Here is a 25,271-nt window from a genome sequence, read left to right on the forward strand (position 1 = left end):
TATTACATCTGGAGTGCCAAAGGTTCGCCACCATGGGTATAGAATGAAGGCAGGAAGAGAGTGAGGGCAAAAATTACCATTTGAGATGGAAAAGAACTATTGAGATTGTACTTTATGCAATGTAGTCCTCTCTTACCTCACCTGTAAGAATTGTGGAAGACCGTGGACATATTCTGAACCTTAATAGAGCTTCGCTGGTCTTGGTGTGGTGCATTTAGGTCAGCTGACATCAGGACAGCACTCATTCCTGTAGTGCTCAGCAAGTCTGGATATACCATAGACCAGTGATAGCGAACCTTTTCAAGACCAAGTGCCCAAATTGCAACCCAAAACCCACTTATTTATCGCAAAGTGCCAACACCGCAATTTAACCTGAATACTGAGGTTTTAGTTTAGAAAAAACCGGTTGGCTCCAAGGCATGGGTTACTGGGGAGTAAGCTTGGTGGCAGTCGGTGGCTTTGCTTTGAAGCAACCGTGCAACTCTTCCAATGGGTGAATCATAACCCTAGGAGGGTTTAAGAAGCAAGCCCCATTGCCAGCAACCGAGCTTATTCCCAGGTAAAGGATCATGCTTTCGTTCTTCGCATGAAAATCAGTGGGGTTTAACAGTGCTTAACAGGGTTACCTACACTGCTTCCCCAAAATGAGGTCTTAGGTTTAATGCTAATAATCGAGCCCAGTGGCCCAGGCCAGCCTAGATGGGGGGGGGGGGACTCTGCGCGTGCCCACAGAGAGGGCTCTGAGTGTCACTTCTGGCACCCGTGCCATAGGTTCGCCACCACTGCCATAGACGCACACGTGTTCAAGATTTGCATTTGAGAGATTTCAACTGTCAGCTTGAGTTCCGTAATTCTGTGTAATGATTAACTGAATTCCTCCTCTCCGAAACGGCACAACAGCCCTGCCTGTTTTATTTTTAGCATCAGTTTTCAAAGGGTTGTAGTGGGACATCACTTCTGAATAAAAAAATGCAGCTGCGGCTATTTTCTCCTAGACACAGAGCAATGCATCCAGGTGTTTTTCTTTTTTTAAAAAAAAAGACAAATGGAATAAAGACGGCATATACATTCTCAATGCTTTAAATAATGAGATGCGGTGTATTGTGTTGTAGAGGAGGTGACAGAATTAGGTTCTGGTGATATAACTGCTGTTTGTTGTTTAACCAGATTTCACAATTGTGTTGTTCGTTTTTGAAGTACGGGTTCCCTCCCCCCCCCTTTTCCCTCTGATATCTCTTGCTTTTCACATGCAATGATAATGGCCAGAAAGAACAAAAGCAAACTCTTCAGCTTTCTCTTTGAGATTCAGAGAACTGAAAGTCGGGGGAACAAAATTTCATTCCAACTGCCTTTCTTGGTTTTAGAAAAGAAGCATTTTTCCCCTGGTGCTTAGATTGTGGCTATTGTATGAGGTCCTTAGTCTACTTCAGGGGTCTGCAACCTGCGGCTCTCCAAATGTTCATGGACTACAAATCCCATCAGCCCCTGCCGGCATGTCCAATTGGCCATGCTGGCAGGTGCTGATGGGATTTGTAGTCCATGAACATCTGGACAGCCGCAGGTTGCAGAGCCCTGGTCTACTTAGTCTTCCCGAATAGATGGTTGTCATCAGCAAACCAGGCTACACCGAATTTTAATTCCAGTTGCTGGACAGGTGTGACAGAAGAAGAAGAAGAAGAAGAGTTTGGATTTATATCCCCCCTTTCTCTCCTGCAGGAGACTCAAAGGGGCTGACAATCTCCTTGCCCTTCCCCCCTCACAACAAACACCCTGTGAGGTAGGTGGGGCTGAGAGAGCTCCAAGAAGCTGTGACTAGCCCAAGGTCACCCAGCTGGCGTGTGTTGGAGTGCACAGACTAATGTGAATTCACCAGATAAGCCTCCACAGCTCAGGCAGCAGAGCTAGGAGTCAAACCCGGTTCCTCCAGATTAGATACACGAGCTCTTAACCTCCTACGCCACTGCTGCTCCAGAGGGCTGACCTTGAAGGCACAGTCCCCCCATTCCCTCATACCTTCAAAATGCTGCCATTTTGGCAAATGTGTGATTGTCCCACCTTGTTGCTACAACTACTGTGATGTAATGACTAATGTGTCGAATTTTGACTGAGAGGCCTGGGTTCAAATTCCTGCCTGGGGTGAAACTTATTGGGTGACTGTGGCTTGGTTACATTCTCTTACGGTATTTACCTCACAGGGCAGTCAGGATGTGGGAAAACTCTGTGAGCGAACTGGATGAAAGAGAGAATTTGCGGGGGGGGGGGGGGGAAGGTGCCAAAACTCTGACCCTGCACAAGAATTTTGTGTAACCCTGCCCGTTTTAATCCGGAATATGCCATTTCTCATCATTGCATAAACAATTCTCATTGCCTAGTTAATCAAGCTCATTATGGACTAGCTAATTAACTCTGGATGTTAATTGTGGTTTCTCTCATTCTTTTTAAGGGGATGTATATCAAGTCAACGTATGATGGGCTACACGTGATCACTGGAACAACAGAAAATGTATGTTTTTGTTCATTTGGATGGTTTTGTTTTTAAATTTCCATGAACTGAACTATACAACCGTGGACCAGTCCCATGAGAAACATTATGGCAATTATATTTCTTTCTGCTTTTCAAACAAGAAAAAAATTGACTCCCAAAGTAGTGTACAGCAATTTTAAAACTAATATAGATCTACTGCTGCCAACATTGTTACCCCCAGCCCCTTAAATTTCTGGAGGAGTAGGACGGGTATCAGGTGTAATGCTGTATTCAGTGTAATAGAAGGGAATGGTAAATACAAAACAGTAAGCCTGGAAGTAATTTGTCTTTTTAAAATGGGCTGTTTTCTATCACTAGCACTATGGTAACATCTCATGGTACTTTCAGAGACGCGGTCTGGGCCCAAAGCAAAAAACAGGAAATCCCTGAAGCTCACCATACATTACAAGATACCTTCTCCCATTTAAAACTAAGTGCTTAAATTAACTCTGTTGTGAAAAGAACACACATAAACACACACACACACACACACACATACACACATACTTTCATCTGAAGAACTGAGCTCAATTTTGTCAGTCTCTAAGATGCTACCACTTGAGTCTTGTGGAATTCTACATGCTCAGATTATTTATTCTAATTTAATATAATCCTAATTCAGTGAATCAAATCAAAGGCTGTGCTTTACAACATTTCATTATAGAGACCATGCTTTATTTTAAAATTAGAAGCAGGAAAAAAAACTGGATGAAAATATAGTTCATTTGGTGTATCTTCTTGGACTTGCACATTTAAAGGAAGATTTTTTTAAGGGGAGGGGGAGCTGTCAGTCACTGTTTCCTGTCATGTGCTGACAGCCTGTAACACCTCACTGTGGTGGCAAAGAGATGATGGCGAGTTGGCTACACAACAAGTGCTCAACCACCTGCACTCTCTCACACTTGGTTTGGGGACCCTGGTTGTTGGTTAGTCACCATCCATTGTGCTATTTATTGACTCTTCAATGTTTGATTCCTCTCACCTCCACACGAGTGGCAGAGTCTTACCTTGTGAACCAGATTTGTTTCCGCACTCCTATATTCCTGCTGGGTGACCTTGGGCTAGTCACAGTTCTCTCAGAACTCTCTCAGCCCCACCTACCTCACAAGGTGTCTGTTGTGGGGAGAGGAAGGAAGGAGTTTGTAAACTGCTTTGAGTTTCTTTACAGTTGAGAAATGTGAGGGATAAATCCAAAATCATCACCATCACCATCACCATCACCACCTTCTTCTTCTTCTTCTTCTTCTTCTTCTTCTTCTTCTTCTTCTTCTTCTTCTTCTTCTTCTTCTTCTTCTTCTTCTTCTTCTTCTTCCTCTTCTTCTTCCTCTTCTTCTTCTTCTTTTTCCTCTTCCTCTTCCTCCTCCTCTTCCTCTTCCTCTTCCTCCTCCTCCTCCTCCTCCTCCTCCTCCTTGGCATCCCTGGGAGAAGATAAAGATTTCTGGAAAGCCATTGATGAATCTTTCTCTAGAGCAGCATGGTGTAGTGATTAAGAGCAGGTGGAGTCTAATCTGAAGAACAGGGTTTGATTCCCCACTCCTGTACATGAGTGACAGACTCTTATCTGGTGGACTGGATTTGTTTCCCTTCTCCGACACATGAAGCCTGCTGGGTGACGTTGGGCTGGTCACAGCTCTCTCGGATATATCTCAATCCCACCTGCCTCGCAAGGTGTCTGTTGAAGGGAGAGGAGAGTTTGTAAGCCTCTTTGAGATTTCTTACAGGAGAGAAAGGGAGGAGGGGTATAAATCCAAACTCTTCTTCTATGATGACATGTGCTATAATGACCAAGTAGAAGAGAAAACACAGGACCCTTCTGCATGAGCCAATAAATGCGGGCCAAACACGGTATAAAACCCATGTTGGGTGGGAACTTTGCACGGATCCCGCTGCTAATGTGAGTCAGTTCCACATCCCCCCCCCCCAACACAGGTTTTACAAAAATCGCACTATCAGCAATTCTTTAGTTTTAACGTGGATTGCAGCCACGGCCGAGCGAACGGCTGCCCTGGGAAGCGTGTTACTCGGCCATGGTTCCATTTTTTTCAGTCCAGGCATCTCTGCTGTGTAGCTACAGAAGGGCACAGGGATGGCAGCATGGCTGTAAAGGTCCATGCCTGCCTGTTTTTGTGCCTCTGTAGTGGAGGGAGGGGAGTGGGAAAAAAGCGTCTCCGTGCAAAGGCGCGACGGCAACCCGCATTGCTGCCGTGGGCTCCGTTCGCTGCCTGCATGGAGGCATGCGAATGCCCTGAGGGCCATGGGTGTTGCTTAACCCCGACTGCAACCCGCTGTACTTTGCCCGTGCGCAGAGGTGGGATCCAGCAGGTTCTCAAAGGTTCCCGAGAGTCGGTTACTAATTATTTGTGTGTGCCGAGAGGGGGTTACTAATTGGTGATTTTGCCACGTGTTTTTTGCCTTCGTTACGCCCCTCCTCTCAGCAGTAGCGCGCAGAACTTGAAGCAGTCTAGCAGGAGGTGCACCGGCGTGCGTGGCAGCCTGCGCTTGCGTGCATTCGTTTCCCACCCAAGGACCGGCGCAGCGGCTGCGTCCTTGCCACAGCCCCGCCCCCAGAATGCCCAGTCCCGCCCCCATCATGCCCCGCCCAGCCCCATGGGTGCTACGCCACAGTTTGAATCCCACCACCATGGGAACCTGTTACTAAAATTTTTGGATCCCACCACTGCCCGTGCAGAAGGGGTTTCAGAGAGGGTGAAACTGGAGGATCAGGATGCCAACCTCCAGGTGGGGTGTAGAGTTCTCCCAGAATTACAAGTAATCTCTACACTATAGAAACTAGTTCCCACGGAGGGTGGACTCTAACATAACATCCCTGCTGTGATCACATCCCTTTCCAAACTCGGGCCTCTCCCGGCACTCTAGGAATTCCCTCAACCAGACTTAGGAACTCTGCTGGGGGAGTTAGTCTTAAAAAAGGATTGCTAGCCAGGACCCTGGAGTTTGGCTGTCTTTGCAGGACAGAAGAGGTGAGCTGGCCACCCTCGCCACTCTTTCAGGCTGATGAATGGACAGCTGGGCTGATGTCACAACCCACCAGAGGCGTATCTAGGGAAAATGTAGCCCGGTGCAAAATCTGAGTTTTCTGCCCCCCCACCCCGTATGGGCAGTTGCCCTCCCCCACCACGACCAAACAACTTTTTTTTTTGCACCAGGTCATCTCGAAGTCACCATCACATTAAGACGAGTCACTTATCTTGAAGTCAGTGTATGGACCCGAGGGCGGGGGGGGGGGAGCTTCTTTGAGTCAATTCAGTTGTCAGAATGGTATTCTTCTGTCATTTGGGGAAGGGGAGCTGAGCCATTGATGCTTGCTTTCACGCCCTCCAGTGTCAGCTATCCCCCCCCCCCAAAATCTGTCCAGTTGTCCTCGGGTCCTGGTTTGGCTCTCAACCTCTTAGGTGTGAAGTGTTTCCTGTCCTTTGTACTTTCCTCTTTGATGTGGTGGGAACAGGGGGGTTGCGCCTTGTGCTCAGCAGGGCGTGGTGGGCATTGGGGATTTAAGCTCTCGCCCAATGTGTGCCTCTCAGAATTGTCTGTCCATAGTTTTGCTTTGCAGTGCCTACATATCGAAACGCCTTCACTTGCTCAATTTCATGATTATCTATCAACCATCTATGCCAGTGATTCCCAACCAGGGTTCCGTGGTACCCTGGGGTACCATGAGCATGTCCCAGGGGTACCATGACAATGCTGCCACCTGCCCCCCCCCCCGAATCAAATGGATTTTGAAGTGGGGGTTGGGGGTTGGAAGCCTCATGAGCTCCCTTTAAATAACATTGAAAAACAGCATTGTTTTATTTGCCTAAATTCGGCGTGAATTGGGCCCCAATCCATGCCGAATTTAGGCAAACAATTTAGCTGTCAACGCTGCTTTCCCTCCCCTCCCCTCCCCTCCCCCTGCTTGCCACTCCCCCCACCTACAGGCCAAAAAGGGAAAAAAACCCTAAAAAATGCAAAAAATATATCAAATGAACCTCAAGGGTGCCCTGAGATATGAAGAGCGAGGTCAAGGGTACCGCGACGTTGAAAAGGTTGGGAAACACTGATCTATGCGTTGTAAACCTTTTAAATGCTCCTGAATACAATAATCCACAAGTGACCAAAGTACTCTCCTGAGCCCTGCTTCAATACATGACAGTATAGCCACACTGATGTATTGTTGAAGGTTTTCATGACCGGAATCAATTAGCTGTTGTGGGTTTTCCAGGCTGTTCGGCTATAGAGTTTTAGCTCTTCATGTTTCACCCGCATCTATGGCTGGCATCTTCAGAGGCAGGTCACAGTAAGATGTGTTTCTCTCTGTGCCACGGACGGTCTCCCATATTTTAGGACAAATCTCACAGAGGGGGCTATTACCAGCAGGTTGAAATCCACTTAGATACGAATTTCCAAAGGGAAGAGACTCTGTATAGTGCCAACCATCTTTGTATAACAGTTATCCATGCTATCAGTTTACAGAAGAGAAAGGAAATAGTGTAATGATGAAATCCAGTCTAGAAGAAGAGGAGTTTGGATTTATATCCTCCCTTTCTCTCCTGTAGGAGACTCAAAGGGGCTTACAATCTCCTTTCCCTTCCCCCCCTCACAACAAACACCATGTAAGGTGGGTGGGGCTGAGAGAGCTCCAAAGAACTGTGACTAGCCCAAGGTCACCCAGCTGGCACGTGTTGGGGTGCATAAGCGAATCTGATTCACCAGATAAACCTCCACAGCTGAAGCAGCAGAGTGGGGATTCAAACCCAGTTCCCCAGATTAGAATGCACCTGCTGTTAACCACTACGCGACGCTTTCAATTGTGCTAAATACATATTCATATAGGGCTGTGAACCAGCAATTTGCTATCAGTAGCAGTCTGAGGGGACAGGAACGTTGGGGGCACTTTTAGTGATGGCATTATATCACTTCTGGGGAAAAAACCAGAGATGACAACATGCCTCTTTAGGGATTGCTGGAAACTCTATCGTAAAATCATAGAGTTTCCAGTAATTAGTAGAGAGGAATGACATCGCTTCTGTGTTTTCCCTGCAGATCTTTTGTCCCCATGGAACCTCAGATGCATCTTTCATCTGTGATTTTTTTTTTCTGGTCCAGAGTTGGGGGTCAGAGAGAGAAGTGTGCTGTGGTTGCTTAGCAACTGTTGGATGATCTCAGTGCTTCCTGGTCAGCTAGGTCTTTCTTGATATTAATGGACTATTGAACTAATTTTTAAATGCAAAAAGTGTGCAAATCACAGGACTTACCATTTTAACCTTCTACATCTTCTCTTCTCCCTCCTTCCAATATATAATCTCCTTTTGATTGTTATGAAGTTCTATTTCAAAGCCTCTGGTTTAATTAAGCATCTTTGCCTCCAAGAAATTAAATGGGCCTGTAAAGTGGTCGAACATAATTAAGCATGAAGCTTAAATAAAACATAAATGGTGCTAAACAGAGATGGAAAAGTTCATTTAGTTCAAGTTTTCCATCTACGCTTCCACTGTGGAGTTATACCCTTCCACTGCGGAGCTGTAGTGGCGTAGTGGTTAAGAGCAGGTGTTCTCTAATATGGAGGAACTGGGTTTGATTCCCTTCTTCTGCTTGAACTGTGGAGGCTTATCTGGAGAGTACCCTGGTAGCCTACCACTATTAATCAGGAGCTTCTGAGAACCTCCAGACTGACCCACTGAGAAGGCCTTCTTCTAGTGTAGTATTAGAGCAATAACAACATAACAGCCAGGTAACTCCTGTGCAGTGTAGCTCACGTGGAAGAGATATGGAACCCCATCCAGAGAGGGGAGGAAAATTCCCTTTTGGAGACAGCGCACCCAAGGGGCAAATGTGCTGGTGGAGGGGTTGCTTACCCATGCAACTGGGCACCAGGCTGCTCTGTGGCACCAGATCCAGAAGCTACCACTCATCCCCAGGTCCGCCAGCACAAAACCCTGCAGTGGCATGGCTGGGGGGCATTCCAGGGATGGGCCAGAGGATGACTTCCACTGCCTGCCCAGCCCCCATGCTCCAGCAGAGCCAGCAATACAGATGCACCATGTTTTTTGTGGCGTACCTCTGTAATTCATTATTAGAGTTTGGATTTGGATTTATATCCCCCCTTTCTCTCCTGCAGGAGACTCAAAGGGGCTTACAATCTCCTTGCCCTTCCCCCCTCACAACAAACACTCTGTGAGGTGGGTGGGGCTGAGAGAGCTCCGAGAAGCTGTGACTAGCCCAAGGTCCCCCAGCTGGCGTGTGTGGGAGTGTACAGGCTAGTCTGAATTCCCCAGATAAGCCTCCACAGCTCAGGCAGCAGAGCTGGGAATCAAACTGGGTTCCTCCAGATTAGATACACGAGCTCTTAACCTCCTATGCCACTGAGATCAGGCAATCTCAGGGGTGTTCTTTCTTTCTTTCTTTTTACTTTTGGGGGCTTTCTGTGCCGTGGAAAGCCCTTTGGAGAAGGTGGGGCAGCCCTGGAGCCGTGCTGTTCCTGCCCACTGGTCTGCTCTGGATGGGGCTGTAAGAGAAACATAATGTACTAAGTGAAGCACAAGAATCTTCACTGTAATGATATGTTTGTACACACCAAAATATCTTAAAACATGTTTATTTAAAAGTCTACATGTGTTAAGTGCAAGAGGGAGGTAGAGTGGCTCTGATGCCGAGTACAGTCTCTCCTCAAGGAATTCTTTTTAGGTTAATCGTCTCCTTGAAGAAGACAGATTTATTATTTTGTTACTAAGTGAAGCCAAAAGAAGTCTTCGTATCATTTTTTTTTTGTAAAAAGGGGGAAGAAAGGGTAGTTGTATTAAAAAGGGGGTGGAAAATATAGGGAAAACGTATTTATATCTGTAGCAATGGGCCATGTGACAAGATGCAATTCCTTTAAAATCTTCCCGATGTGCTTAGGCTTTGCTGACTGGTCTGATCAATGAAGGGACTCACCTTCTCATTGGCCCGTTATGCATGGAAGGCTTACTTCAAGGCTCCTCACTGCTCAGTGGGCTTGTCGTGGGGTCTCCTTCCATTTCTCTCTTTACACATGAGGAGGCAGCCCACAGCCTGCAGCGTCGTTTGTCTGCTGAACTCTGCCGGGCCTCTTCTTCTCCTGGTTCTTTTAACTCCACCTACCAAATCAACCTGAAAGACACAGATCTCTCCTCCTCCCCTCCCCTCCCTTCTCCACACAAACACACACTCATTCTCTCTGTCTCTTCCTGCCTCTGCTGCCATGACAGGGAATAGAGAAGCTTGTTTTAAAAGAAAGATTGGTTTGAAATAAACTTTTTAAAAACCCTCCTGATCATCGGGGAGGGCAGAAGTAGAGCAGGGGAAGTCGGGTGGAGTCAAAAAGAGACCTGCTTATACTATTCCTTGGAAAAGCCCCCTGTTATTATTATAGCACGATAGCAATATCTCGATATAAGAATTTAGAGGAGCAGGAAGGAGCAGGCAACATGAAAAGGGGAGGGGGAAAGCATGGATGGCAGGTAGGCTGAAACTAGGTGGGCTGACTGTGGGTGGTGGGAAGATGTCTGGGGCAAAGCTGTTCTCATTGGCAAATTTGTCCCACTCTGGCGGCAAAGCAAATTAAGTCATGCTAGAATTGGTCTCACTTGCCACAGAGAGAATGGAAAGTGAAAGTGGGACTCAAGAAAATTTGTCCATACAAGAAACCAGCAGACACATTGTGCTTAATGGGATACTGACAGAGGCAAAGGTATTGAACTCTAACCTGGGCAGGTATGCTGGGGCAGCAGCTGCAAGGATGGTCCAAGTTGCTAGAGCTGCCATATTGTAAGACTAACTTACACATTATGCAAATTCTTTGCTACTTATGCAAACCAGGCAAATTCATTATTCCACAGTATACACATTTCTATGGTGTTTGCTGCTGGCAGCCATCTCAAAAAGTTGGAGAAGGATCAGAGGAAATGATTTTCTTTGGGCCCGGATTTGCTCTTGTTTTCTTCTTAGACAACAACAAAGCTTTTGGGGGAGAGATGTGGCATGCCTCTCTATCCTAGCTGTTGTTGCCTTCATTGGCTAAGACTACAGAGGGAAGGAATGGGCCTTAGTTCTATACTTACTGTTTACTTTGCATAATTGATTTTGGCTACTGACAGCCAAGGTACAGAATGCAGGCATAGATAGCCCTTGAGTCTGATCTAATGCCGACATCCCTGTCAGCATTTTTGAATGCATTCGAAAGAAAAGAAGTGGAAGAATTACATCTAAGTAAACTAGAGGGGACCTAGATGAAGTGGCAGGATCTGCCAGCTCCTAGAACTGGATCTAGAGATGGATTTTGGTGGGGGAGCCTCCTACACACTGAAGGACCTGTTGGAACTAGGAGCCAATTTTTTCAAAAAAAAATTCATTTATTTATTTATAATCAGTTTTATATACCGCCCCTCCCCCGAAGGGCTCTGTGAACAACGCAATAACAAACCATCACAATAAAACCCCATTTAAAACAGCGGATTAAACAAGATTACAGCGACATCCAGCATAAAACTTCGTAAAACTTAATAAACCCACCCTAGAGAAACAAACCCAGAGAGCTGAGGGCCCCATAAAAATTAAGGGCCCAGAGTGTAAAAGGGGGAGGAGGAAGGCGCACATCAGCGGCCGGCCCCTCCAAACGCCCGGTGGAACAATTCGGTCTTACAGGCCCTGTGGAACTCTCCAAGGTCCCGCAGGGCCCGGATAGCTGGTGGTAAAGTGTTCCACCAGGCAGGGGCCAGAGCTGTAAATCTCCAGGACAACAGGCATAGAAGGACCCACACTTGAAGCTTGCCAAACCCAGGGAGTCTCTTTCCCAGTATCTGAGCTTGCCCACATAATCACCCTCTGGTCCCCAAGGAAAAAAGGACCCAGAAGGTCTGGTATAAGAGTAGCTGTCATGCTAATGGAACATGTACCCCCTGCCATAACTTCCCAGCTGGGCAACTTTCATGCTCTTTCAGAACATGAATCCTCAAACCTGACTTTCTTTTTGCAGTTCTGCTGGGCAGCCTTTCTGTTTGCATTCCGAGTCAACCAGCTTCCTGCACACTGGCTGGGACGGGAGGTGCGGAAGGCCATATTTATCTTCCTTGAGCTCTTTGTTGTCCGCAGACATATTTCAAGTGAGAAACTCAATACTGTTTAAATAGGAAGACAGAGTGCAGCCAGAGAGAAGCAAGAGGTTTTGGAAGCAGCACCTTCGAAGGCTTTTCTCTGTTCTTGGCCAAAGTCGACTGTACTTCTGCTTACCTAGGCGAAGCAAGGTTTATTGCTGTTTTGAGACATAATCCCAGTCACTGAGGCAAAGGCAGTTTTTGTCAGGTTAATGGAAAATGTTGGCAGGAACAAGTCTGGAATGGCTAGCAGTCATCAATCTAGGGGAGGCTGGGGAGGAGTGGAGGCAGGGAGAGCTAGAGGGACAGTATATGCATGGTGTTCAGCAACTGGGAATAGCCGCTCCACTGAACAAAGTTGCTATATATTCATGACAGATCACTGACAACACTTAGGGCAGCAAAGGAAATATACATGAAGGCCTGAGGAGGCCGTAGCTTGGGAGTAGACCATTGCTCTTTCATAAGGTGGGTCCCAGGTTCAATCCTTAGCATTTTTCAGTTAAAAGGACTAGTCTACTTTGCTAGGCGCAGAGGCGTAGCTCCAGGGGGACAGGGGGCACGCAACACACTGGGTGCACACCCCTATGGGGGTGTGGCGAGGGTGTTCCAGGGGCAGGACGGGGTGCAGGACACACCAGGGCACTAGGCTCTTTCCCCCTTTACTATGTCTCTGGCTAGGCGTGTGGGTGGCGGGAAAAGATCCTGGGCATTCGTTGCAGAGGCTGCAGGGCACCGGAGGGTCGCGGCCACCGGGCACCTTCCCAGGTACAGCCAGCCTCTCCGAGCATCTCTCCCGGGAAGAAATTTTGCAGAACATTTTGAGACCTTCTTCCCACCCTTCATTCTTCACCCGATGCTGCGGTTCCAAGTTATGTCCACTGCTGCTTTAATAAGCTTGGCCAGAAATGGAGGGCCCCAGGTGAGGAGAGCGCTGCTGACGTCCCGCATCTTGCAAGACAACAGCCGACTGACAGCTGTACGCCAGAGCTCCCCTGCCGACTGCAGGGTGTCCTGCAGTGAAGGACCTGGGATCCCAAAGAGCTGCTGCCAGTCGAAGCAGACAATACTGGCCTTGATAAGCCAATGGCCTGACTTAGTATAAAGCATCTTCATATGGCACTTCTGCTGGTCAGCCTGCACAGTTACAGCGTGGAGAATTGAAGCAATGGGTTTTACTGATAAGCCGCTGCAGAGACCACTGGAGAGGCTGTGCCTGTGGGAGGGACTATGGCTCAGTGGATAACCCTGTACTTGGCATGCAGAAGGTCCCAGGTTCAATCCTCAGAATCTCCAGTTAAAGGGGCCAGGCAGTAAATTATGAGAAAGAACTCTGCCGGAGACCCTGGAGGTGAGTGGCTGCCAGTCTGAGTGGGCCCTACTGATCTTGATGGTCAGATTCATTTTTGGGTTTTCCAGGCTGTGGCTGGCATCTTCAGAGGTGTATCACAGAGGGAAGTCTGTTACACACTGTTAACACACTGTGTTACACATGGCCACAGATGCAGGAGAAACGTTAGGAACCAGATCCACCAGACCACGGCCACCCAGCCCGAAAAACCCACCAGAACACATGAAGCTGTTTATAATGAATCTGACCATCAGTCCAGATCCCAGAGCCCTTCGGGGGAGGGGCAGTATATAAAATTAATCAATTATAAATAAATAAATAAAGATCCACCAGACCATGGCCATAGAGCCTGGAAAACCCACCAGAACCAGTTGAATCCGGCTGTGAAAGCCTTCGACAATACAGCTTCATGTGTTTGGGTGCTGTGTGGTTTCCGGGCTGTATGGCCGTGTTTTAGCAGCATTCTCTCCTGACGTTTCACCTGCATCTGTGGCTGGCATCCTCAGAGGATCTGATGCAGGCGAAACGTCAGGAGAGAATGCTACTAGAACATGGCCATACAGCCCGGAAACCACACAGCACCCAAGTGATTCCGGCCGTGAAAGCCTTCGACAATACACAGCTTCATGTGTGTTCAGTGAGTGGAAGAGAAAAATATAGCGTGTTTGTTGATGGGCATTGCGAGGTGGTGGATGCCTGAAGGCTGTTCCTTCAGCACTATGCAGGTTTGCCACTATTGGATCTTCCTGTCTGCCCATCCAGCATGGAGAGTTTTCTTTTCACCAGTTCAAGGTTTCTATCAGAGCATTCCTTGCTGGTGAGAGATTGAAGCAAATAGGAGTTATTTTATTTAAATATTTCCAAGTATGCCTTGATCTTATGCAAGGATGTATCTGCCTAAAATGGCACCTGGGGCAAGCACTTCCACTAGCCCTGCCCTCAAACTCCATGGGGAGTTCAAAAGGTTCACTAATCTATCCTATTCTAGCTGGATGGGGACGGATGCCCGGAGCACCCATCCACCCTCTAGGTAAAAGTAAGATGGAGAAGGGGCCGAGAAGAAAGCGGGAGGAAGGAAGTTCCTGAAAGTTATCAGTCTAACATCATCAAAGGGATAGAACCAGCATGATAGAGTAAAGGTGTCAATCCCTAGGTCCCTATCTAGCCACTGGCTATGTAGCAAAAACCCCTCTGTAGGTTGAGGCAGGGAACAGCATAAAGTCCTTTTCTTCCAACACTACACACGTGCCCCTGAATTCTGCATTGAGTTTGAGGGTGGGGTTCAGTCACTCCCAGAGGCTGCAGGGTGTGGGCTGGTGCCCCTTGAAGAATGGCACCTAGGGCATGTGCCGTCCCTTGCCCCATTCTAGATACACCTCTGATCTTATGGAAAGATGTATGAGGAAAACACATCCGCATGTCTGAGAAATTTCGCTAAACTTCCGAAACTCTTTTTGTCACTCAGGTTTATTTTTTACTGGAGAAAGAACCTCCATACCCTGCCCCTAATTTTGCTTTCGATATGGTTCAGTTGTGTTTTAAGGACCCGTTGCAATGGAATGTGGCTACAGTGTTGGTTCTGCATGTGGGGCAGCCCAAACTCCTTGCTCTACTGGGCCATGAAATTAAATTAGTGGCCTTGAGCCTGATAGGTAGGGGGGGAAAGGTCATGGCTCAGTTGTAGAACATTTGCTTTGCAGTGGCAGAAGGTCCCATGTTCAATCTTCAGCACTTCCAGGCAAAAGGATTAGGAAATAGGTGGAGGAAAGAATTCTGTCCAAGAGACCAGGGAGACCTGCTGCCAGACAAAATTGACAGCACCGGCCTTGACCCTCAAGAATTGCTGATTTGCAAAACGTTTATGATGTGCTAGGGTAAAAGCTCTCCAGTGTTTTGGAACACTTCAGTTATTTAAACAGCTAGCACAGTGATGCCGAACCTTTTCGAGACCGAGTGCCCAAATTGCAACCCAAAACCCACTTATTTATCGCAAAGTGCCAACACGGCAATTTAACCTGAATACTGAGGTTTTAGTTTAGAAAAAACGGTTGGCTCCGTGCGTTACTTGGGAGTAAGCTTGGTGGTAGTCAGTGGTTTTGCTTTGAAGCAATCATGCAACTCTTCCAACAGGTGAATCACGACCTTAGGAGGGTTTACTCAGAAGCAAGCCCCATTGCCAGCAACCGAGCTTACTCCCAGGTAAAGGATCATGCTTTAGTTCTTCACATGAAAATCAGTGAGGCTTAACAGGGTTATCTACACTGCTTCCCCAAAACTAGGTCTTAAGTTTAATGCTAATAATCAAGCCCAGTGGCTCAGGCCAGCCTAGATGTGTGTGTGGGGGGACAACTCTGTTTGTGCATGCCCACAGAGAGGGCTCTGAGTGCCACCTCTGGCACCCGTGCCATAGGTTCGCCACTACTGAGCTAGCATATTTCTTAAGTGCTGGAAAATTCAAGTAAGCCAAGACATGCATGTTCTGGTAATCTATATCACAAAATCTTTGACTAATGACCACACTTTCTCAGATTGCAACAGAACAAACCAGAGGCGTAGTTAGGGGAAATGGAGCCCTGTGCAATCGGAGTCTTTCTGCCCCCTATGTTCATTTGTGTTTTTTGTATTTTTAGTTTTTTTCAGTTTTTGGCCTGCAGGGGGTGTAGGTTTTAGGTTAGCAGCATCAACATTTCAGGGTATCTTTAGGAGACATTCCTGATGATACCTCCCAGGTTTGGTGAAGTTTGGTTAAGGGGGTCCAAAGTTATGGACCCTCAAAAGGGTAGCCCCATCTACTATTAGCTCCCATTGGAAACAATGGGGGATGGAGGCACCTTCTTTGGGGGTCCATAACTTTGGACCCCCTGAACCAAACTTCACCAAACTTGGCTGGTATCAGCAGGAGTGTTGCCGGACAATATTCTGAAATTTTGGTGCCACTATCCACTGCACCCCCTGCTGGCCGACAAAGTAAATATATCAAAAATACATTTTTGCTGCCCCCCTCCCAGCCCGCGCCTGGTGCGACGCGCACCCCCCTGTCCCGTGGTAGCTTCGCCACTGGAGCAAACCCAGCACTGTTAGTTTTTTTGGTTATAGGTCTCTTCCATTCACTCCAAAATGCATTTTTTTCAGTGCTACAGTGGCACAACCAGAGAATCTCTGGGGCAAACAGTCAACCAGACGTTTCTGGCTTCAGTCCTTGCAATAGTAATTTGGTGAACATAGTCCCAACTCAAGACTTGTGACTGCTGCAGTTACCCATTGAGGGAGTCCCAGAATGCCCGTGAGAAACCAAGCATGTGTCCTCTTTATGCTTGGATTGATTGATAGTCCGGTGGTCTGACTCAGAGATGGCAGTTTCATGTGTTCATGCATGTATTCCCAGCTAGGTGTTTTTTCCCTTTCAAATTCTCATCTTGACTCTCTTGACCCAAGAGTCCCAGTTTCAGTTTTGCCTCTCTGATGCAATATGAGCCCGTCTTTAATTTCATGCTATTTGCCATTTTCTTGCAGCAATTATTTCTCATGGAATGCACTTATTTTTCAATGTCATGTATCACTACAACAGCATCATATATTATTGGTGCAATCCTGGGCAGTGTTCCGCCCTTCTCAGTACAGGAGGACAGTGGGGGATTGAAACTAGTGACAACATTTAAAGTGGATCTAAAAAGAAATGAAATAGGGACTACTTACCCATCCTTACTCTAAGCCTTCCTTAGGTCCATTATGCACAGAATGCTTGGGGCTCTTTGCTGTGCAGTTGGGTTATAATGGGGTCCCCTTACATCTCTCTATTTACATGTGAGGAGGCACCCTACTGCCTGGTGTGCCGCTTGACTGTTGAACTCTCCAAGGTCTCTGCTTTTCCTGGTTCTTTTAACTCTGCCCTTCAACTTACTCTTAAAGGCACAGACCTCATAACCCCCTGTAGTCTTAAGATGGCTGGCTTTATTAAAGCCCTTTAAATTACTGTTATGCCGTATATACTCGCATATAAGCCAAGTTTTTCAGCCCTGTTTAAAGGCTGAGAAAAGCCCCCTCGGCTTATACGCGAGTCACCATTTTCTATACATCACAAGGAGGCTGGGGGCAGGGCCAGGACAACTTCCCTGCCGCTGGGAAGCTGCTTGTTGAGGGTGAAGGGGGAACCCTGAGGTACCCTGGCTGGCTGGGCTTCCTCAAACCCCGCAGAGGGAGCTCCTTATTTGGGCAATGACATCATGGGGAGTCACTGCCCAAAGAAGGAGCTCCCTCTGCCTGCTGGCTAGCTGGGCTTTGTCAAACCCAGCCAGCAGGCAGAGGGAGCTCCTTATTTTGGCAGTGACTCCCCATGATGTCACTGCCCAAATAAGGAGCTCCCTCTGCCTCCTGGCTTCCCACCCTCGGCTTATACCCGAGTCAATAAGTTTTCCCAGGTTTGGGCAGTAAAATTAGGTGCCTGGACCAGCTATACATCGGTCGCAGATTATAAGCATACTGAAGTTTATCTACGGTATCAATATTGCTGTGATTGCAGTTATATCGCTATTGTAGCCCCCTTTCCAAAAATAATCCCCCCTCCAATGAAAGTGGCAAAGCAATTCCCTGGATTGCACGCTACTGAAGAAGGGGACCATGTCCTAAAACTGATATTGTCCCCCCTCACCAAACACATACATATTTTCTGCTGCTGCGGGAGGAGAGAGAGGCTTGTTATTTCAATATTTCTGTATTAGATCTATCATTATTTCAATAGATCTAATATGGTACAAATACTTGAAGTTGAAATAACATTTTTAAAAGCCCTTCTGATCATTGAGGGCCAGGGGGAGAAGTAGAGCAAGGGAGACAAGGTGGCGACAAGGTGAAGCAAAGAATAATGTCGTCCCTGCAAAGAAGGGGAAAGATTACTGTCTGCCTGCTATTGCAAACAGTGGAGATTATGGGAGCTGCTGTGCAGTGGGGGGGGGGGGGGTCTGTATCAGAAGCTCTGCCCCAAAGAGAATCTCCCTCCAGTGTGGGGCAAAGAACCAGTGTATAATCAGCCTGGGTCTGCAGTGTTGTTGAGAACATAAAACAAAGTAACCCCGGTTATCTTGTCTTGAAGAAAGGGTGGGATCCAAATATGATCCACCAACATAAGGGCAGTTGAAATGGCACAGCAGCATCAAGGGGGGGAAAAGTACTAGCAAGTGCTTATTTATGACATAGTAAAAGTGATAAAAGGGGCCTCCAATTGAAGCATCTTATCACTTTTGGAGAAAAAAGAATTTTGGAGCCAAATCCATCACTTCCTCTCCTACAAGAAGAACTTAAAGAATACAAAGGTGACAGCCAGGCTCTGACTGGCAGGTATTTTAATGTTCTGATCAATAATGAACCCTTGATCAGAGAGAGGGAGGCAGGCTTGCTGAAGGAAAAAAAGAGGTTAAAGATGGGGAAATTGCAGTGGTTGGGGGGGGAGTGCAATTCTGTAAATGGAAAAAGGCTGGGAAGAAGTACTGTTGGCCTCTGCAACTGTCATTTCTGCATTAGATCCCATTGTTTATTTTATTTAATTGATTTGTAGCCAGGCCTGGGGTGGCTCCCATCACAATTTAAACAATAAATTTAAACATCAATGCAATAGTTACAACCATATTATTAAAATTCTAACTTTGAATTCAAGTGGCACCCTGAATACAATTTAATACCCTGACGGGGACAACCAAAAAAGAAGGGAGGGGGGGAAAAAAGGAAAGGGAAAGGAAGCAAACAATCAGAACAAAATACCAGACATCAGAATTGCTTCCAGATCACTATGGCTCATTCTGCACATGCAGAATAATGCACTTTGAAACTGCTTTCAGTGCTCTTTGAAGCTGTGCGGAATGACAAAATCCACTTACAAACAGTTGTGAAAGTGGTTTGAAAACGCATTATTTTGCGTGTGCGGAAGGGGCCTGTGTTTTATTTCTAAGTGAAACCAGTACAATGGGCATCCTTAGTTTTTCTGTTACTACTTTTGAATGAAGTATGAACTGTTGTGTACGCAGGGGTTACTGGAAATTTCAGAAGGAAAAGAGTTCCTAACTCCAGCTTGGGATAGATTTAGGGGTACAGATTGGGGATGGAAGTCTGTAGAGTCCACTTTCTAGCACAGTCATTTTCTCCAGGACAATCCCATCACGGCTCCCAGCTTAGCCAGCATTACCTCTGGTTTACTTGAGGCTCGCAGCTATGTAAAACAGTGCCAAGAGGTGCTTCATCATCTCCCTTCTCCAACATGCTGTTCAAGACATGAGGGGCTCAGCTGATGTGGCTCAACCACTAAGGGCATTTTCTCCCCAACCCACCCAGCCAGTGGTGGGATCCAAAGATTTTAGTAACAGGTTCCCATGGTGGTGGGTAGCGCCAGTGGGGCTGGGCGGGGCACGACGGGGGCGTGGCCGGGCATTCCGGGTGTGGGGCATTTCTGGGCGGGGCTGTGGCAAGGTCCTTGGGCGGGAAACAAATGCACGCAGGCTGCCACGCACGCCGGTGCACCTCCTGCTGGACTGCTTCAAGTTCTGCGCGCTACTGCTGAGAGGAGGGGCGTAACTGAGGCAAAAATAGCACATGGCAAAATCACCAATTAGTAACCCCCTCTCGGCACACACAAATAATTAGTAACCTACTCTCGGGAACTGGTGAGAACCTGCTGGATCCCACCTCTGCACCCAGCCATTTGAGACAACCATGGGTTTTCTTAGGAGAAGTCTTAGATGGCTCAGGGTGTTTGCCAGTTAGCCCTATCTCAGAAGTTAAGCAGGAAGCTAACCCAAGGAAGACCAAGGTTTGCTGCACAAAGGCAGGCATTGGTTAATCGCCTCTGAACATCTCTTGCCTTGAAAACCCCATGAAGGGTCACCATGAGTCAACTGTGACTTGATGGCATTTTCTACCATACCATAGCAACTCTCAACCCTCTCCTTGTTAGATTTAGCTTCTGAAACCCCTGATTTTGTTGAAGAAGACATTATAAGGTGTATGTGTGTATCAACAGACATTCTGTGCTTTCTGACAAGCACAGTCACATTCAGTTGTTTTCTCTAGGGCCCCTTCTGCACATGCAGAATAATGCACTTTCAATCCACTATCACAATTGTTGCAAGCGGATTTTGCTATTCCGCACAGTAAAATCCAGCTGCAAAGTGCATTGAAAGTGGATTGAAAGTGCATTATTCTGCATGTGCGGAAGGGGTCTGAGTATCTTCTGTGGTCACATCCTTTGGGTGACTAGATGTGTTGAACAGCACTTTCCAGATCCAGTAATCTGCTGTGGACTCTAGCTAAAATAAATTGTACACTGCGCTATGACAGATTCCCCCCTCCCCATGTTTGCTACCAAACAGAAAATACTTTGTTAAAGGCAACAAGAGGTTGGGGTCGTTGGGGAAGGCAGAATCTCCTGTTAAAGAGCTTATAAATTTTTTAATAAGAGAAATTTGTCGGTCAACCAAATGAAAACCATAAATCTTTTAGGGGCTGGTTAATCTCTCCCATCTCCGGGGCTGCGGTTCAACCCATGCAAGGAAATGGGATGCACTGATACAGCGGGCTGGCAGCCTTGTTTCTGCGGAGGGGAAAACATGTGTTGAAATAAAAGCAACCTCAACGGCATTTTCATTCTTATGGCTTCAACCAAATGATTTGGCTTCTCTTATGAAGGAATAATTGACCCCAGCCAAGATGGCACTGAAAAAAAATACTCACAACACTAGAACCAGGGGGCATTCATTGAAAATGCTGGGGGGAAGAATTAGGACTAATAAAAGGAAACACTTCTCCACGCAATGTGTGATTGGTGTTTGGAATATGCTGCCACAGGAGGTGGTGATGGCCACTAACCTGGATAGCTTTAAAAGGGGCTTGGAAGGATTCATGGAGGAGAAGTCGATCTATGGCTACCAATCTTGATCCTCTTTGATCTCAGATTGCAAATGCCTTAGCAGACCAGGTGCTCGGGAGCAACAGCCGCAGAAGGCCATTGCTTTCACATCCTGCATGAGAGCTCCCAAAGGCACCTGGTGGGCCACTGCGAGTAGCAGAGAGCTGGACTAGATGGACTCTGGTCTGATCCAGCTGGCTTGTTCTTATGTTCTTATGTAAAATAACAGGAAAAAGCTGGGTCAAAGTCAGAAGAGAAAGTGAAACGTAAAGGATTCGAAGAGGGGGTGGAGGCTTAGAAACTTCCATGTTTTGCATCGATAGAGATCTATGAACTAATTCAAAATCAAAGTCAAAGTACCTTTATTGGCACAACAATATCACGGTATTATATACATGAGTCCACTTGACTAGATAGAGGGAAACTAAAGTGAAATACAGGAAAAAGGGATTAAAATTCAGATTTTGCTCCTAGAGTGCTGTTTCATATACGAGTCCAAGTATTTGGCAACTGCGTCATTTGCATCACTACTGGAGTTGTCCAACAGAAAGGAAATCTTTTGCAAGTCAGACGCATATTCTTTTTTGAGTAGCGAGGAGGACAAATATTTAACTCTGGGTATGGCATAAAGTGGACAATAAAGTAAAATATGATCTGTGGAGACAGTTTTCGTTGCATATGCATAGCCTTTGGTGGTAAGGGGTTTTAATAAATCTCCCGGTTGATACGGCTGATGGGAGGACATTGCAAAGGGCCAACATCATTGCTCTACGTCACAGGTGTCAAACTCGTGGCCCTCCAGATGTTGTGGACTACAGTTCCCATCATCCCCTGCCAGCATGATGCTGGCAAGGGATGATGGGAACTGTAGCCCATAACATCTGGAGGGCCGTGAGTTTGACACCTATACTCTATGGAGACTGGGCACGGTTATTTGGTGTAGGTATTGAGCCCCCTTACTACCAATGTAAGTGATGCCCAGAACTAGTTCACACATGGAAGTTGATCCAAAGAGGGCTTGCATTTGTGAATGGGATGTCTCAGATGGCACAGCCAAAAGGCATATTTGTGTGTTAATGTGATTCATTAATTTTTCTACACTTTACACTTGATGAGTGGTTTTTGTTTTCACCTACCCTTCTGAATATGTAAATATATGGGTTCTTTGGGGCAGAACTTGGAATGAGTTTTCAACAACAAATTTTAAAAACAAAATGGTTTACTTTCTTAACATATAACATCTAACATCAACATTTTACATCACACTTCAAGGTCCTGTTCATGGTTGCATTTTCAAGTCCTTATATTTACAGTCTACGGATAAGTCCAATTCTTCTTTGCAAGTGGGTTGACTCCTGAAGACTCCCAGGACTTGATGAACAGGATTCAACATGATGAAGGTTTCCAGGAGAACTCTCACTCATTACAAACATAAAAAGAAACCCTGAAACAATAAACTCCAACATTTACAACATAGCAAAAATAAACAACTACCTTCCCAGTAGTTCCCAACAACATTGCAGTTACCTTAACAAGGTGTTAAGGGCTTATACAAACCAAGGTCTGAGTCTGGTAGCCTTTTCTCCTCCAACTACATGAGCTCTGCAGTCTCCTCCTGCTTTGGGTCTCCACCCCTTTTCTGGGTCAACCCATTCTGAGCAGGGGGGTTACATAAACTCAACTGAACATGCGAGCTCTGTCCACCGTAAAGCAAATATGGCATAGTGGGTAGAGATGGTTGGTCTTAAACTGTGGAGATCAACCCTCAAACCCTAGCTCATCCGTGCAGCTCACTGGGGCAAGTCATTCAGTCTGTGTGACCAACCTCACGAGGTTTTTGTGAGATAAAATGGAGAAGAGAGCCATAGATGCTGTTCTAAGCTCTTCAGAGAAACAGTGGGATAAAAATACAGACTAACATAATTATAAGGTTCTCCCTCTCCCTGAAGTGAGTGTGGGGTGATATGAATCCTACTAATTCCACCATCACACTTCAGCTCCTATGAGGACAAAGAGGGAAGGAATAGGGCAGGAAAGAAGCACTCCATGGACAGATCCATTTGGTTTTTTTAAAACTATTCAGCCCTCAGCATCTCCAGTTAAAAGGATCAGGTAGCAGGTGTTGTCAAAGAGAGGTGCTATTGGTCTGAGCGGACAGTGCTGACCCTGAAGAACCAATGGTCTAATTCAGTTCAGGGCAGCTTCATGTGTTCCTGTGGATAAATAATAAATGCCCCGAAGCAACGCAGCTGAGATTATTTGGAAGTTTTCTGGCATCTGAACTCTTTGCACATGCAAATCGTCCTAATCCCTTGGCGCTTGCTTGTCCTTTTCCAGAGTTTGCCTCTTGCATGGCATCACTAGCAGTAAAGGCCTCACTAGCAGTTCATGATTTACGGAGCAATCCCAAATGGCTTGACTGTGAAATGTGCCACCCCCCCCTCCCCCATGGGGCTCACACACATTATTCTTCAGATTGCAGCCTGAGTCTGCAAGTCATGAACGGGCGAGTGACTGATGTTATACATAATCCCACTGCGTTGCCTCCAAGTGCGGGCCTGGCCGCAGGAAACAGGCAAATGGCTGTCCTTGCATGCTTTGTCGCTTTAAATGGAAAGGTGAAACAAGCTGCATAGCTCATTTGGAACAGCCTTTTGGAGATTGATGTTGGGAGGGAATGCATTCCTCCCAAAAAACTAGACTGTGGTGAAGAATAATGTGACAGAATCCCAGGATCCAGATAGAATGGGGAAAGACTGATTGGATGTCTAGGGCCCTAATGACCGGTTCAGTGCTATCACCGCTGGCTACTAGGAAGAGTTTAGGTTTTGGCTGCTTTTGTTCTTCATCCTTCAGATTGTTCAGTTTCCTTCTCCGCTTGCCTTCCAGTCTCCCGCGGATCAGTGCAAGAAGATCCACGCAGGGGATGAAGTGATCCAGGTCAACCATCAAACTGTGGTGAGCACTTTGTTTGTTTGTTTGTTTGTTTATTCGATTTGATAGACCTCTCTACCCCTGAAGGGCTCAGGGCGGTGTAGAAGCCAAACAAGAAACAATACATTGAAAATACAAGGAAAGAACAAATCGAATAACCCCAATAAAATCGATAAAAATACAATAAAATCAGTAGCAACAATATGACTTACCCGTAGTTTGGTGGACGGCCTCCGGTCCTAACCCCGGCAGGGGACCGGCAGATTTTCAAGTGGCCAGCCCCCCCCCCCCCCAAAAGTTCGGTTCTGCAGGCCCTGCGGAACTCACCAAGGTACCACAGGGCCCTAACGAGTCATATGATGAGCTGCCCAATTTTGGTCCCGCTGCTGCAGAATTGTTCCCCTTACCAAGGATGCCCATATAATTCCAAATGCTCTGTTGATGTTCCTGTCCTGGACCATGTTTGCTGTGAGTTTGTACGAATGGACAATGGCCTGGTTGCAGCCAGGTTAGGAATGTATAGAATTATCTTTATGCCTTCTGAAGACTAGCTGCTTAGTCTCAATTCAGGACAAAGATTTAGGAAAGACAAAAAAATGCAGTGGAACCCTGAAGACCTGCAGGATCCAGCTGCCATCAGGGTCCAGTTTGTTTCTCTAGTTTGCAAGGATCTTAGTTTGTTTCAATAGTTTGCTGACACCAACCAGTTTGTAAGGGCTGTTTTGAAAGAATGCCTATGAGCTAGGATATGGGTTAGGCCTGGAAAAACCTGCCAACAGTTGGCTGTTGTGGGGTTTTCAGGCTGTGTGGCCCTGTGGCCGTGGTCTGGTAGTTTTTGCTTCTAATGCGGTGGTTCAGCTGATGCTGAACCTTTGATGCTTTAACCTGTGACTAAATACAATATTTTCCTAGCTTGGTTGATGTTAATAGGGGGGAAAGGGGCTTTCTCTTGTGATCTTCCTTGCTGCTATTTTCCCATTCCGCAGCTATTTTTCCTATTTTCCTATTCTGTTGTTGAGGGTTAGTTGCTGCTATCTTAATTTCAGTAGTGTCTCCTAACTGGTTTTAACTTCCTGTGTTGGTTTTTGTTGGGATGCTGATGTTGCTGCTGCCTTCAGCATTTTGAATGGAAAGTTATTTAAATATTTTAAATAAACAAGATGTGGATAAGGTGTTCTGGATTTGATTGAGGGATACCCCTGCTTGGAAGCTCAATTTGAGCCACAGGTGTCAAATTGGCTGCCCTCCAGATGTTATGGACTACAGTTCCCATCATCCCCTGCCAGCATGATGCATCAAAGGTTGTTTGTTGTGTGGGGGGAAGGGAAAGGAGTTTGTAAGCCCCTTTGAGTCTTTTTACAGGGGAGAAAGGGGGGATATAAATCCAACTCTTCTTCTTCATCATCGTCTGGTGCCCATTTTATTTTCCTTTCTCATTTACCTCAGGTTTCTTCTTTCTGC

The 25,271-nt window shown here is 46.5% G+C and overlaps 1 protein-coding gene across 1 annotated transcript in view; it reads left to right on the forward strand.

Moving 5' to 3' along the window:
• LOC125442954 (connector enhancer of kinase suppressor of ras 2-like) overlaps positions 1 to 25,271 on the forward strand; it is a 358,128-nt gene that overhangs the window by 101,960 nt on the left and 230,897 nt on the right. The window contains exons 7-8 of the mRNA XM_048514758.1: positions 2,444 to 2,503; positions 23,766 to 23,834. Coding sequence (XP_048370715.1) covers positions 2,444 to 2,503; positions 23,766 to 23,834 — 129 coding nt within the window. The remainder of the gene's footprint in view (positions 1 to 2,443; positions 2,504 to 23,765; positions 23,835 to 25,271) is intronic.

The sequence above is a fragment of the Sphaerodactylus townsendi genome, linkage group LG13 (assembly GCF_021028975.2).
Source record: "Sphaerodactylus townsendi isolate TG3544 linkage group LG13, MPM_Stown_v2.3, whole genome shotgun sequence".
NCBI lineage: Eukaryota > Metazoa > Chordata > Lepidosauria > Squamata > Sphaerodactylidae > Sphaerodactylus > Sphaerodactylus townsendi.